General features: G+C 45.8%; 1 protein-coding gene across 3 annotated transcripts in view; it reads right to left on the bottom strand.

Annotated features, from left to right (window-relative positions):
* Positions 1 to 15,267, bottom strand: part of SH3PXD2A (SH3 and PX domains 2A) — a 272,044-nt gene that overhangs the window by 72,493 nt on the left and 184,284 nt on the right. For all 3 annotated transcript variants that reach the window (XM_056351801.1, XM_056351800.1, XM_056351802.1), the window contains one exon: positions 2,936 to 3,067. In XM_056351801.1, the coding sequence (XP_056207776.1) occupies positions 2,936 to 3,067 (132 nt within the window). The remainder of the gene's footprint in view (positions 1 to 2,935; positions 3,068 to 15,267) is intronic.

Here is a 15,267-nt window from a genome sequence, read left to right as displayed (position 1 = left end):
CCCCCTCCCCCCCGCTGCCTCTCCTTCTGCCCTATACACTGGCCTTTGAAAACAGGGCTCACTTCCTTTCAGGGGGGTACGCAATTTGGAGGCAAACACCAGAGAAGACGGTAACTCTAGCTCAGGTCCTAGAAGTGTTCAGAAGAAAACATCAAGCAGAACATGAAACAGGCACCATTGTTTGGAAACTAGTTTTGAGGTTCCTTGTGTAAAAAGCATAGGACCATCTGACCAGTAAAGAGAAGGGCTTTTTTTCCTGTACAAAGCCATGCAACAGAGTCAAGTCAAGGTTTTTCCCACTCCAGCGAACAAAAGAGCCATTTAGGTGTCCCTAGGCTTTAGCAAGCAACCCTGTTCAGGCAAGGTTTTAAAATCAAACAGTCACCTGTGCCTTTTCATACCTAGCTTGCCCAAAGTACAGATAAAACCCCCAAACTAGACCTACAATATGCTACATGCACGTGTACACACAAGGAAGTCTGAGATCCTGGCTCAGCAGCACATCCAATGCACACTGTCCAGTCTGATGGGACTTCTCAGCCACGCAGCTAACCAGCTATCAGCCATACTCCTTCCTTTCCCTGAAGGAACCGGCCCTGCTGCAGGTGACATCTCTAACACCTTACAGCATCTTTGTCTGTCTAGACCAGGAGAAGAATGAGCTTAATTTATACAATCACAGCTATAGTTTTACGACACTTACCAAGTCAACAAAACCATACAGGTCAGACTAATTACTACACATGTGCATAGTCCAACAATCTTATTTTCTTGGAAAGTAAATTGCCATGTTTCCAAAAGCCATAGCCACATCATCTAAGCTTGTTTGCCTACACTAAACAGACACCCACATTCAATCAGTAACTTGTGAGTTTTAGAGGTCAACACTTGAGAAATTTTTGCTAGATTCGTTACATGCCATTCACAGGTTCAGCTATAGCTGAAGAGACAAGAAGTCATAGCATTAAAGTCACTCCTGTGGCATCCCTAACCTGGGACAGAGTGAAAGTGTACGCTTGGAGTCCTGTCCTCTGAAGAACTAAAACATGATTTCTCTGCCAGAACAGTTTAGACAAGCATCCAAGCAAATGATGCTCCCTCCATCACCAATCTCACTTATGGATGTTCTTTTTTAAATATATATTGATATCTTTATTTAATACATATCTCTGTATGTATCTATCTCTCTAAAGGGCAAGATCATAGCATGGAGTTCAGGACTTCAGATCTCCTTCCTTGCTTACATGGGCATGAAGACGTTTGGCTGCTAAGCATCATAACATGGTCTTAGGAACTTCAGTCCAATTTCAAGGATGTTTCCTTAGAAGAGTCATGTTTCTGGACCCACTAATTAGATTCAAACCCTGACACTCTCCATTTATATCTCCACAGACCACGTGTTCAATATAATATGACGTGAACTGTGTAAGGCAGAGACGCCACATTAAAAGAAAGCACAAAGGAACTGTAATTTGAAATTCAAACACTTCTTGCATTATTTAACAGCCCAATTTCCTTGGCTCCACAAGCCATTATTCAAGACAGGGATATCATGGATATGAATGTAAGTTGCCACAACAACCGGGCTTGTTCTGACAGCAGTTAACGCCCAGTACTGACAATGAGGAGCCATCAGGCTTGGAAGGGGCAGATGGGCATTTTGGCCTCTGCTAGTTTTGCAAGTGATGCAGTCTGTGCCCAGGAGACAGGCATTTCTGTTCACACTGGCCAGGGCATTTCTACAAACAATCCTTTTGGACACCATGCTACATCACTGGCCAGCAACTGACTGCATCACTTTGAGCCAAACAAGCATTAGGCTTTCATACAGCTGAGAAATCACCACTCCATTAAAAGAAGAAAAAAAGAATAAAATACAATGCATGGTCATCATTGTGGATAACCTGACTCAGAGCTCTGGAAGCTGGATTTGAGTCCCAGATCAGGGTGTCCTGGTTCCCCCAAACTCTGGCATGCCCAGCACACTCCAGAGCCAGCCAGTTGTGAGGGCCCTGCATGTGGAGCTACCACAACGTGAGACTTTGCTTGAACGGCTCCGAATGCCAGCAGCTCCTCTAGATGAGGACACACAAGTCATGAGTGGGCTGGAAACCAGTCCTGGACAACATCTCTGGTTTAATACACAAAGAGTGCTGGAGGGGAGGAGGGGGAACTGCTGAAGACAGGCAGTTATTCAAACCAGCTGCTAACCCGCTCCAACCACTCACACGTACACAGTCTGCTGTGTTCAGCTCGAGTCAAAGCTACCAGGCATCCAAGAGTTAAAGTACACGAAAAGACATCTATACAAACACTTGCCAAAAAAATCTCATTTTCCAAGTGAAGCTGGTTGTTCCACAGATGGCAGAAGGGATTTCGTCTTGCTTTTACATGACAGCCTCTGCCTGCTTGCCTCAAGCTTCCCCAATTAACACTTCTGCAAGAAGTTTTGAAACTGTGCATGACCACGTATTTATCTACGCACATTCTCTCCCCTCCCTACCAAACTCTGGGCCATGGGCTAAGCTGTCAAGCCAAGTTTCATCCCAAGCAATTTTTAAACACTCATCCTATAAATCCTCCAAAAAAGGGAGTTAGTAATGGAAATGCTGACAGAGACTTGAAGAGACAGCAGGGCAACTCTATCAGTCTACTATACATCAGCTTCATTAGCTGCAGATCCTTCTCTCCTTCACCTTCGTTTTCCATTAGCGTACTTTGGCTAATTAACGCACAAAACCTATGAAACATTCTTATGGGAGAAGGCAACATTTGGCCCCCGTCCCAAATCAACACTGAGAAACTTCAACATGCTCAGTACAGTAACTGTACCAGATGGAGCTAACGTACAAGTAGTGACGAGGAAACTGGAGGAAGAGGAACACATGCAAAAATCGGACCATTGGAACAGAGAAAAGGAGCAAACGTGTCTTACCGCTTTCGTTTTTCTCTATGACATCCACGACCTCTCCAGCCTGGAGGCTGATCTCAGAGTTCTCCTGCTTCTCATAGTTGGACACCACCACATATTGCTCCAGGATCATGGGTTCAGAGCTAGCATCAGCACCTGGGGAAGGGAAAAAGCAAGCCGTAAGCCAGCTTCCAGCCATGGCTCCTTGAGAGCGACCTCCGTCCATCCGATTCACAACAGGCCAACTTGTCACCAGAGCCAAGCGAATCAGCAAACAACCTTGGCTCGCAGCATATCCCCAAATGGCTGGCCATATAGAAACAGCCTCCTCTGGCCCACAACCCAGCAGCACAGAGGGACATTGGAGAGAAGAAGAAGAAAAAAGGGGAGGAAAAAAAAAATACGAATAGGAGCTGAAAACAGTGAATTAGTTGCAAAGTTTCATGATGGATTCTGAAAGTAAACCTCTTCCCAACATGGTTTGCATAATCCTTGCTCCCATTCAGAGAGAAAAATCCTGGGCAGAAGCAGCATAAATCCACAGCTGAGCCATCCCCCCAGTAAACCCAAAGAAAAAACAGCTCTCCCCTTGGCGGCTCAGCTCCTTCTCCACTCTAAAGGCTTGTGCTGAAAGTCAAGAGGGGGCTGTAGATGCCAATCATATTCGTCTGCACTGCAGCCCTTAAATAGAAACACATGAGCAGGACTGAAAGAGAGGGAGGTGGGGTGGAGGGAGAGAGGGGAGGGCGGGGAAGAGTGTTTGCTTGAAACACAAGAAGAAGAAAAAAAAGTTATAGCGCCAGATCCTTACTCGAACACGGCCACCCCCCGCCTGCCCCGCAGTTCCGCATTCCCCACGGCGGAGCGGCCGTGAGTGGGACAGGGGCACGGCGCGCTCCGGCTTCCCCCTCTCCATCGCTCTTCGGCGCCTTTTCGGAGCCCTGGGAGCCAACCTCTCCAGTTGTTTGGTTTCTCTCCGTACCGAGGGCTTTCAGCTGTCAGGGCCGTTTATGAATGAGAGCAGGCTCTCACACAAACAGGGGCAAAAAGAGGTGCAAAATAACTGTTCTCCTCCCTTCCCCCACATTCCTGGAGTTTCTTCTTAGGTTTGGTTTGTTGGGGTTTTTTTTTTGATTTCTGACTTTTCCACCCCGAAACCGAAATCGTGTGTTTTGGGGTGGAGCTGCAAGGCGGGCACACCACCGCACCAGATGTGGAGGGAGACCTCCTCACGCTGCTGCTTGCTGTGTGAGACACATCTCGGCTCCCTGGTGCAACATAAACAGTGCAGATGGGGGCCTCCGCAGTCTCAAGCCCAGGCACAGACCGCCTGGAAACTGCCTTGAAAAAACACAAGAACCTTTAGGACACCAGGTTTTATTAATTTGCCCTCATTTATACACTCTTCAAAGTGTCTGACCAGAACAAAAAGCACCCACAATCTCTAAGAGCCAACATGCCCCAACACAAAACTATTTTACAGGTTTCCTGAATTACAGCAACGTGTATTAGGGCAGAGCCGTTTGGGCCAAGAGCATTATTACACATTTTACATATCAAGAGGCAGTTCCTGTCTCCCTAGATTAAGATGCAGATGGAAAGGGGAGACAGAAGCAGATGTACGACTTGCTGAAAGTCCCATTTCACGTGATGGGGGCAGAGCCAGGAGCAGACTCCCAGTCTCCTGATTCTCTGATGACAAATTGGCTATAAGAGACGGGAAGGAAGCAGCATGGTCTGAAACTGTCCACCAGACAAGTCAAGGGACTGACAGCCAAGCACAGGATGCTCACTGCCATATTTCCAAACGCAGCATGTTCATATGTGTTTCATATGCGAAGTGATTCTACAGACAAATAATTAGCATCCCTGCCAAGAAAGAGGTGAAGAATGCATCAGCCATTAAAACAGCATCCTGTGAAATGAAAATCCTAGAACAAAAAGCAATTAATTCAACAGTTTCCTTTCAGGAAACGCTATCACAATGCCTCTCTTTGGACCAGATTTAAGAAATCCAGAAAATCAGAAGACTACCTTACTCCCTAAGCGTGCCTGACTTTCCTCAGGTTACGTAAGCTAATTTTCTTTAAAGAGGAGTCATCTCCTCTAGAACTTTGTGTTTAAGAGATTTAGCTTTTCTAGGTAGTTGAACCACAGCCAGTAGCAGGAACAGGGGAAGAAGACCATGAACTGACAACATTGTAATTTGTAATAAAAATTTTCACCACAGCTGTTCATTCCAAATAAGCATCGTGTTTCTGTTTGCGATGAATCAGCTTGACTTGTGTGTTCTGGTTTAAACTAGTGCTAACTGGGTTACCTAGGGTGGGATACAGTGCTTTCCCCTCTTTCACACTGCTTCCCACACAGTCCCTTCTTCAGCTCAGAATGGGGCAGCATGATCATCCTCCTGCAACCTATTTATGCAAGTAAAACCTACAACCCCTACTTCGTTTTAGTCTTAAGATAAATACCAGTTCTCTAAACCAGAACAAAAGGTGTCATGGCCTTATGTTTATGAATGAGCAGCAGCAAAGAATTCATTGTGTGAAAATGCAAAAGGAGGGACCGAACAGTGGCAGAGGGAGCAGGGGACATGTAGGAGGCTACTTGCTAGCCTTCTTTCCTCTAATCTCCTGGACAGTTTTCATGGGAGTAGATTGAGACAAAACCCAAAACCACAGCACTGGCTTGGTGGCAGGAGTGGTGCTCATGTCATGTACATGTCCCTGCTAAGAGCAAGGGGAGGACCAGGCTTGGAGTGCAGGCTGGCAAGCGCCCCGCTGCCAGCCACCAAGGGCAAGCCAGGGACTGTGTGCTCAGTGAGCACCCTTGCCAGGAAACCCTGAGAAGCAGCACTTCAAATCCACCTCTGCAACTCTGGCTCTAAAAAAAAGTGGCTTTAGAACCCACCTTGTCAGGTATCTTGTGTCTGCACTCACATCTCCAAAACCCAGTAGGACTTCATGATGCTGTTTACTCTGTCCTGCCTTGGATAAAGTGCTCACTGCAGGAGGATTTATTTGTCACTACAGTGGCTGGGGCAACATACACGATCAAGAGACTGTTCAAAGAAGCTTGAGTTTTACAGGGTTCTTATTAAGAAAAAAAAAAAAAAAAAAGTGATAAATTCCTTGGTCAAAGAAGTAACCCAGGTCAAACAAGCTTGTTCATTTACAGCTATAGCAGATCATACCTAGATGATACCCCCAACCCCTACCCACCTTTGGAGGGGTGGGGTCCCCACAGCTGCCAGACTGATGCTTGCCCAGAATTAGGTACTGCACAGTGGGAAAGACTTCAGTAACAGTAAAGAAAGAAGGAAAGGAGGAAGGAAGACAGAGACACAGCTCCTCCCAGTAATCAAAAGCCTTAAACATCTTCTGGGTAGCCTAGTTTAGGTTGTTACTATACTCCCTTCAGGCACTTTAACCCTCCTCAGCCTTCCATTCCCCACAAGCATCTTTATATGAATTACTCCTCAAAGACACTCAGGATGCCCACAGTATTGCTGTTATGTTAAGTCAGACTGCAGGTTCCCCTCCCAAAGGGGATTCTCAAGAGAACAAGACAGGCAGCCCCACAGAGAGCACAGCACCAATTAACGCCCGCTGCCGTGGGCGCTTCTGCATCCTTGCCAATTGATTCAGATCTAATTTGAGACACCGGACACAGCATTACATTGAAGAGTAACAGCCTGCTCCGTGTGAAGCACGCCAGGCAGGAGGGATACAGAGTGGCACGAGTTCCCCAGCAAGCTCACATGCATGCTGTGCTGCTCCCGACACTGCAGCCCCACTTTTTAAAAAGCCTCTTCAGTCCAGGCAGGAGAAACAGAGAGCAGAGGATAGGATAAGGCTGATGTGCCAGGTGAAGTTCCCCCCTCCTCTCCCACAAAAAAAGCAGAATTAGTATTTTGATTTAGCTCCAACTTGCAAGCCCTCCCCAGAGCAAAGCGCATGACAGATTGCTGGCTGAAGTAAGAGTTTGCTTGCCTCTCCATTTCTTTTTGCCGCGAGTCCGTTTCCTGGTTAAAGTCTTGAGGATACCCCTCCTCCTCTCCATAGGGCTCCACTTTACAATCCTCCCGCTCCTCACCTCAGCAACCCCTTTCCTTGGGCTGGGCAGAAATGTCATCGGAGCTTGTCCATGCCCCTCAGAGCTGGCACTAAGTGACACAGTTGCACCCTGTCCCCCTCACTGGGCAGTGAGGAGGGAGCGTCATTCCTCCCACTGTACTCACGAGACCAGCAACTACTGGGAAAGCCTCCTAAATAAGAGCGCAGAGCACCCGTTCCAAGCAACGTCTTCCTCCTCCTCCTCCTGTGTTGCAACAGCTAAGACCTATGATGGTTTTGCAATAGCCAAAAATTAAAACCACCAACTGGACTCCAAAAATAAAATCATCTGGATATGGAAATCTGAGACTCCTGATCTTTGCCAGAGTATGCCGTTGTTATCAGGCTATAAACATGTCTGCTCTTTTAATCCATACAGTGCACAGGCTTTTATATTGCCCTTTTATGATTATCAATCAAGTGTTTACAGATTCAGACTAAATGAATTAGTACTGGGCTGGTCAGTGGAAGTTTCGTGGAAGAAGCCAAAACCACAGAAACGGTCAGTGAACGCCATAAGGATGATTCACAGCTGAACAACCAACTGGCAGGTAGTCCAGCTCTTCCGACCCGGGCACACTGCTGAGGACACGTGCAGGGTCTGCATGCAGGGGTGTCTGGCAGAAAGCATCCCCAAGTGTCATGGCATTCCATATGATAAAGTCAGAGCTCTGCACTTCTCTGTACATAGGGAGGAGTAATAGTGGTAGCTTGGATCTAGAGCTGTGGTTTCTTGTTAAAGCCAATTCTTGAAGGGCAAGCCTTTACATATCTCTGGAAAACTCCTTTTGGGGAAGGAGGCGGGGGGTAGATAAAAAAAGAATACCCAGAAGAGCAGCAAACCTACTTAAAACCCTCACATCAGTCCATGCCCTCACAACAATCATATGCCCAGCTCTAAACACAGGGATTTTCTTCCCCTGAAAGCTCTACTTTTCTTTCTTACCAGAAGGACCACATCACTATGATAAATAAACATATTAAAATGGCATGTTTTCTTTGAGCCTTCCACCAGTGATCTACCCCCAAGGATTTTAAAATAGAGAGCTTAGGTCTGCCTAAAAATTGGGTTAAGTGTCTGTTGCACACAAGATCAAAAGCAGACTTTACCACGTAAAGCACACGAGCTCACAATCTCACAGGGGTCTTGGAAAAGCAGTTCCTAAAATAACCAGTTCCTAGAGTAAGCAATGGGACGAGACTGATGAAGCCTCCTACAAATCTCCTTTGGGACAACACAAGTCAGATCAAACCCACGTTTCTAAGCCTAGGATCTCTCATCTATTCAGTGTCGTGGGGTTTTGTTGTTTTGGATTTTTGTTTGCTTGTTTGTTCATTCTTTTTTTTCATTCTGTGCCCTTTTTCACACCTGTGCCCTTAGCAATCAGGCCTTTGACTCATCTCCTGGATATTCCAGGACTCCAGCCTGTCACTCTTCAGCCCCTTCCCACTTACCAAAATTCAGGCTATATTTACACATCAATTATTGGAGGTAAAAGGCCACCCACAGGTTGTGGCAATAGGAAAAGGGATTAGTCTCCATCCCTTCTGCCAGACAGGAATCCCCCTCAATTCTAGCAGTGTTCAGCTGCTCTTGGTGTAGCCATTCTGAGCCACAAAAATTTAGGGACAGAGACAAAAGTCAGAATCACCCATAGTAACTAAAGGAATTCAGTGCAAGTCCGGTCCAGGTCTCAGCAATAAAGCAATACTGGCAAAAGTCCCTTTGCCTCATTACAGATGAAAACAAATGTTTGGGTAAGTCTATCAAATGGGTTATTAATACACTGTAATTTCTGTAGTTCTTTCCTGAGTTTGGCCAGGTAGCTCTTCATAAAAAACAAAGCAAACCTGTTGGTTTTTCACAAAAGTTTCAGAAGCAGGTGACACTCTGCTGTTAGGCAAAGACAGGACTGAAAGCAGAAAGAGAAAGGTTTGGATCTGACTGCTTAAGTAATTCAGAACACCCAAAGGCTGAGAAGTTTAGCCTAAAACCTAGTCCAAATGCAAAGAATGCCTGAGAATAAACCAAGGCTGAGCACTATGCGCCCAGTGCTGGCCAGGTTAGCGTGCAAGCCCTCTCACCCCAGGTCAGCAGCCATGATTAGTGTACAAGAAGCTTCTTTGTAAGTGAGCATCCCTACACACACCTTCCTCAACTCCACAGTGCTCATGTGCTCTGCAAGCCCTTCAGTACATGGGGCAACAGCTTCCCTGAAGAGCAGCTACAACTCCAGTCTTTCCTATCTTTCTGGCTATACAGGCAGAAACCTGGTATAGAAGGTGTCTCCATGAGCTGCATTAGCTTCCTCCTGCCCCCCTGGGTTGCTGCTACAAATAGCTACAGGGAGCCCAAGCCAACAGCATGCATTGCCACCAACAAGGGAATATGACCAGCAATCACAGCAGCAGAAAATTAACCTGTGCCTGGATTCATTCCCCAGCATAAGGCACACGTTGTATTTTCTAGCACTTCTAAGAATTAAGATCTGGATAAGCCTTCAAGAGTTTGGGACTAGGGGCAGCTTTAAGGTTGACTATGGCTTCCAGCAGTGGAGTACGTGTCTGACACACAGCTAAAATCAGCAGCAAAACACAACCCCCACGGGGAGGGAGTCAAGAACGAGCTTGGCCCATGGTAAATGGCAGGCACGCTCTCAAGCGAGTTCTCCAGTTCAGTTCTTCCTTCTTTACAGTCCTCAGCAGCATTTCCAACAAAATCCTGACAAACAGACAAATTCAGTGCTGCCCTTTGCCAAGTGGAGCTTGTTAGTCTCAGGATCTTATTTTTTATTTTTGATCTGCTAGGTTCTACGACAGAGCCAAGAAAAATTAGCGGCAGGAGGGTGAAAGGAAAAAAAAAAAAGAGTCCTCTTCCCACTCCTTCTTGGAAAGTTGGCTCCCTGAACAGCAATTTCAACCAAGTAGGTTACAGGTAGCAACAGTTAAGAATACTTAAGTATTTTGCACACAAATCTGTTAAACTGCTTGGAGATTTTCAAACAGCTGCTAGACAGGGTCTTCCACCAGGCTGAAGTCACCTATATACTCTGGTATTTGCCCTAGTCCTGCTCAGCAGCGCAACACATTGACATCACTTCACACGGCACAAAGCAGACTAGCCAAGGAATTTAATGGCAGTTGGGGTGGCCCAAACTAGTGCCCCACCACAGCACCTCTCAGGATCTGGCTGTATGGCACCTTTACCCGAAGTAGGAAATCAAACCACTTGCAATCCTTGGTTAGTGACCACTTCACAGAGCAGGTTCGCGCCCTCAGCTGGAGCTCAGGCAGCATGAAACTGGCTTCTGTTCCAGTCCCCAGCCCCCAGTTCAGGACACAGGTACGCGCTGGACGGGTCAAGATCATATTCAAATTCAAGGCTGCTCTGTCAGCCTGCCACATTAGTATACAGCCCATGGCAGATCTGGACTGACGACTAGCTGTGTTGGAAACTGTGGATTCTTTTAGATGAGAAGTAAACTGAAAGGCCGTGTGAACTGGAACAGCATGGGGAGCTAAGAACCTGCAAATGTAGCAGAAGACTTCTGAGCAGGACTATGTATCAACAATCACCTTCTTGAGCACCATGCAATGCAATTAGTCACATTTGCCCTATCATCATGCACAGATTTTTTTGGAACTAAACTAGCAACATGCATTTAGCTAAAAACAGTCAGCAGAAGGGAAGAAATTTATATCTGTTTGAGATTTTACTTCCTTGCCCTTCAAGAAGGATGCAAGCCTTGGCATTCTATTTGTCATTTTACATATAGCAACATGAAACAGTCCCAACGGATGTAGAGAGAGAAATCCAGAGCCTCATCCCACCCCAGCCGGCTAATCTGAGGGCTTCTTGTCATTATTCCCAAGCAACACCACCTCTTCTGTCTCCATCTCAACACATTTCTCTCCTGCTTAGCCTTTTTCTGTTTCCCTGTCTGAGCTCCCTGGTGACCTTTCAGCCACCAGGCTCCTGTGAATGAATACTTCAGGTATTTCTGCATTTTTTATCCCTCCTGAATTTAGACCTACTCTGCTAAGATCAGGCACACACACACACACACACACACCGGGTTATATTCAACTTCTGTCAGGAATAGCAGTTCTGAAATCACAGCAGTCTTCCCTACAAAATCCTCAGACAAGCAAGCACTCATCCATTGAGGATGGTGGGATTTTGTTCACATACTTTGAGCAGGGCATGAACTTGAATGTTTACCAAGTCAGGTATGGAAAGGAGCAGGAGTGTTTCTACCTTTCCTTGCCTTGAGACGTATGTGTGGCCTTAACTGCCTGGGTGACCAGGCCAGCATCCTGTACAAACACAGCATCTACAGCTTGTGATCATTTTTCCTAAGTCTGAAGGAAGACAAGATCCCTTCTCTGGTATTCCATGTCAGGTGACAACTGTTTGCAGAAGAAATCCACTGGTTACTCAGGAGAAGTCCCAACTCCTTACGCTATAAAGCTTAGGTTTTGCCTTGTATTGGTCTACTTCTCCTCAGACCCTGACACCTCAGCTAGAAGTTGTTTCTCTGCTCCTTCCTCCTTCCCAACTCCTGGTGACAAGGAGTCTCATGTGCCCATGACAATTTTGCATCTTCCCGAGTCCAACGTTTTCCACACAAAACTGTTTCTACTTACTGTGGAAAAGCAAAAGAGCATTTCAGAAGAACAAGGAGCACAGTGTCATGTTTTTCTCCTGTGTCTTGACCCACAAGATTTCTCACTTTTGCTCCTCTTTTCTCCTCCATCCCACATGGGACAGTGAGAGAGCAGCTGTGCAGGTACTTAGCTGTGGCCAGGGTCAACCTACCACATGAGGGGAAGCTGCTTTGGATTGCAGCTTTGAGTTAAGCATGAAGATACAACACACCAAGCTACTATCCGCTGCTAGCGGTGACATCAAAGTGAGGCAGCAGTCATCACAGCAAAGCTCTTATCAGAAATCATGCATCATGAAAAACCAATACACAAGCAGAGAAAGACCCTGGCTATATGCGCCAGAGACTCATATTGAAGACAACTCCAAAACCACACAGTTTGAACTACAGAATTCTCTTTTTAATAGCATGCAGAACACCAAGACATGAGAATTTACCTGGAGCGACACTCTTTTTTGGAGTCTCAGACAAACTGGACATCCAAACTTGAAATCCAAGAAGAGGGCAGCCATGAAAAGAGAAAGTAATTAGAGAAACAAGAAAACAGTCATACCAGAAAGTTTTAAAGTTAGTCAAGACAGCTTTGAAAGAGATGTTAGGTTTCTTAAGAGTGGTGTTGGCACGATAGGGACTCAGTTAAAGGTCAAGTCATAAGAACTACCCGGTTAATTTTTATGTTTTAGGGGACTTGCAGAGCTTATGAAACTGATCTGTAGTGATCCAACTCTGAGATCTTGGAATAAGATATGCTCTGAGCTCACTCCCAATAGGACAGGTAATGCACACCAAGAGACAGTTTGACTTGTTAAGCCTCAAACCTGCAAAAGTATTTAGCTTTGCAGCTGTTAATGATCCCCAAAAGACCAACAGGCAACTCACAGAGAGCAGCTTAGCACACACATGCAAGTTTCTACAAGCATTTTGTTACCCTGGAATAGCATTAAGGAAAATAACAATAGACAAATAATGCTCAATGGAAAAAGAATACAAAGCTCCAATAAAGGTACATCCAAAGTTAACTAGAAATACCATTTTTTAGCCAATGAATATGAGGCAGAAACCTGGTTTAGGAAAAAGCTAACAGAGTTGCTACCAACAAGGTCAAAGACTTCCCTCCCCCTCCATGAAACGAGGTGTAAATACTTGGGTTGGGATTCTGGGAATAATCTTCAAATGTTAAGTGTTATTTTTTTGTTTGAATACACTGGAAGCACATTTTAAAAGTTGGCAGGTTTGCCCCCATTTCTACATAAGAACCAGCAGACATTCCCCTTCTGTGGGATGAGGGAGCAGAAGGGCAGCTGTCACTGTCACATTGCCTGGGAGAAGAGATGAGGAGGCTTGTTTATATGACAGGCTAAGAATTTCCTAAATTCTAGCAAACAATACCAAAATGCCATTTAAAAAACTCATTTGCAATGGGGAACCCAGTTCTGGACCCCTCAGTTTAACAGCAGAGAAGATGCACCCTTCAGTCACTTGGAGAGAGGAGCAAGCTGTACTGGTGCCCTCCTCTATTTGACTTATCTTTTGACCTGCAGATTACTATCAAGGCAGCCAAAAATCAGTAATGTATATGACTAGTATGTATGTAACTGAGAAATTGCTAGCATGACACAAAACATACGAAACTGCTTTCAAACCTCTGCACTGGAAACCAGAGGTCCAAGAAACACACTGCTGCGTTTCCTCAGTGCTAATGGAATGGTGAAGTTTCGGAATCCTTTCTTTAGATCAGGCACACAATTTTTATTGCGTTAGAGCAAAACCGGAATTCACATGGATTCGGTATTTCATTTACTTTTCAGTAAGTTCTCAATAGTGGCAGTCTGGAGAAAAAACTGAAGGTTTCCAACAATCTAACTCCCAAACTCATACGCTGTATTGTCACAATACAGTACAAAATACACTATGGTACATTACTATAATTTACTTTGGCTTACCATTTAAGAAAAAGAAAAAAAAAAAGAAAGGCTCTGCATTGGTAGAGTACAACAGGAAATCATTTGGCAGAGTAACTTGTGCTCTAGCTTATGGAGGGTATATACAGCATGTTTCTATTACAGACTTGAGGCATGCACGGGAAAAGGTGTGAAGGAGTTGTTGTCAGCGACTTGTCTATTAGCTTTTGAATAGACTTCACTGCCTTCAGGAACTGGATTATGAACTTCAGTCAGCTGTCAGATCTTCTTCCAGACAGAAGAACCTGAATATGGCAGCGATAAATAAAGCAGAAGACATATTGCAGGAGCAACTGGGAAGGTTTCAGTTTGTCCCAATCCAAGTTGGCAGCAAAGTGCTGAAACAGCCAACAATTAAAGATAGAGCAAAGAAGCTGCACTTAGCACAAGCTTAGGGCTACCCTGAATCTGCCTGCCCAAGAAGAGAGGGCGTTTAAACTTAGACACTCGGTAGCCATATCTACAAACGCCCCCTGTGAGATCTCAAGGAACCAAACTCCCCATAAAAACCAATCCTGTTAGTGACTATCAATTTTTTTTTTTCATTTCTTTTTAAACAAAGTAATTTTTTCCTCCTTGTCAAAACTATTGGTCTAAGTTAGAAAGGGGCAATCTAAGTATTATCTGGTAAACAATCCCACAGGTCCCCAACATAGGCTCCCTGGCCCCAGCAGCAGCACAAAAGCAGCAGCACTTCTCGGCTGCCTCAGCCTGACAGCAGCTAGATGTGGATGAGGTTGCTTCTGAAGCAGAAGACAGCTAGCATATTTCAGCTGCTCCTGCACATCTGCTTAGCATTAAACTTCCTTCTTGGGGATTTTTTTTTTTATTCCAAGACATTTAAGCTCTAATTGCTACCAGCTTTTAAGAGTCCCCCCTACAAATAATAAAAATATCAGACATTAGTGATGGATTCCACTTCACAGAGAGCTCAAATGAAGAGCCGCGGAGGGAGCCAGGGTACAGGGAGGAGGTCAGAGGCCCCAGAAGCACACTGTGCCCGAGCCAACAAAACACAAGCTTTGAATGGACCTGGGTTTCCCCTTTAGGACAGAGTTTTACTGGAATTCTGCATGGGGCTTGGAGCCGGTTTCCAATGGGATTGGTAACGGTAAACGAACAAACCCTCGCTTCCTGCCTCTCCTCTCCCTTGTTGCTGCACGGCTGAGCGCCGGCTGGTCTCAGATGACTTGGAGGTGGGGGGGAAATCTCAGCCTTTGGAAGGGAAATTAAAGTTGCCTGCTCAGAGCAAGCCACTCCTAAGGCAACAGCATCCCAGTTCTGCTCCTAACACCAACCCCCACAGCCCTTGCTGCTGGCTTCGGCTGCAGCCAGAACAAACCCCTCCAACTGGAATTATTTTTAAAAGCTCAAAAGAAACACTGGTCCATAAATTACAGTTAAGCCACGGGGCCAAGGCAGTTGTGAAGAGCACAGAGGAGGCTCCCCTTCAGAGCTGCACCACACAGAAATAGCGGTGGAGCAGGCAAGTCACTGGACAAGGCCACTGAACCCCATCTCATCTGAGCTGCCACCACAGAGGTGGGTGACCCCTCAGATGGTTCAGCTGGGCTCCTCAGGTGGGGAGGGAAAGGAAGGAGATGGGGGGG

The sequence above is a fragment of the Falco biarmicus genome, chromosome 9, assembly GCF_023638135.1.
Source record: "Falco biarmicus isolate bFalBia1 chromosome 9, bFalBia1.pri, whole genome shotgun sequence".
NCBI classification, from domain to species: domain Eukaryota; kingdom Metazoa; phylum Chordata; class Aves; order Falconiformes; family Falconidae; genus Falco; species Falco biarmicus.
The sequence above is the reverse complement of the archived record's forward strand: the minus strand, read 5'-3'. Positions and strand labels throughout refer to the sequence as shown.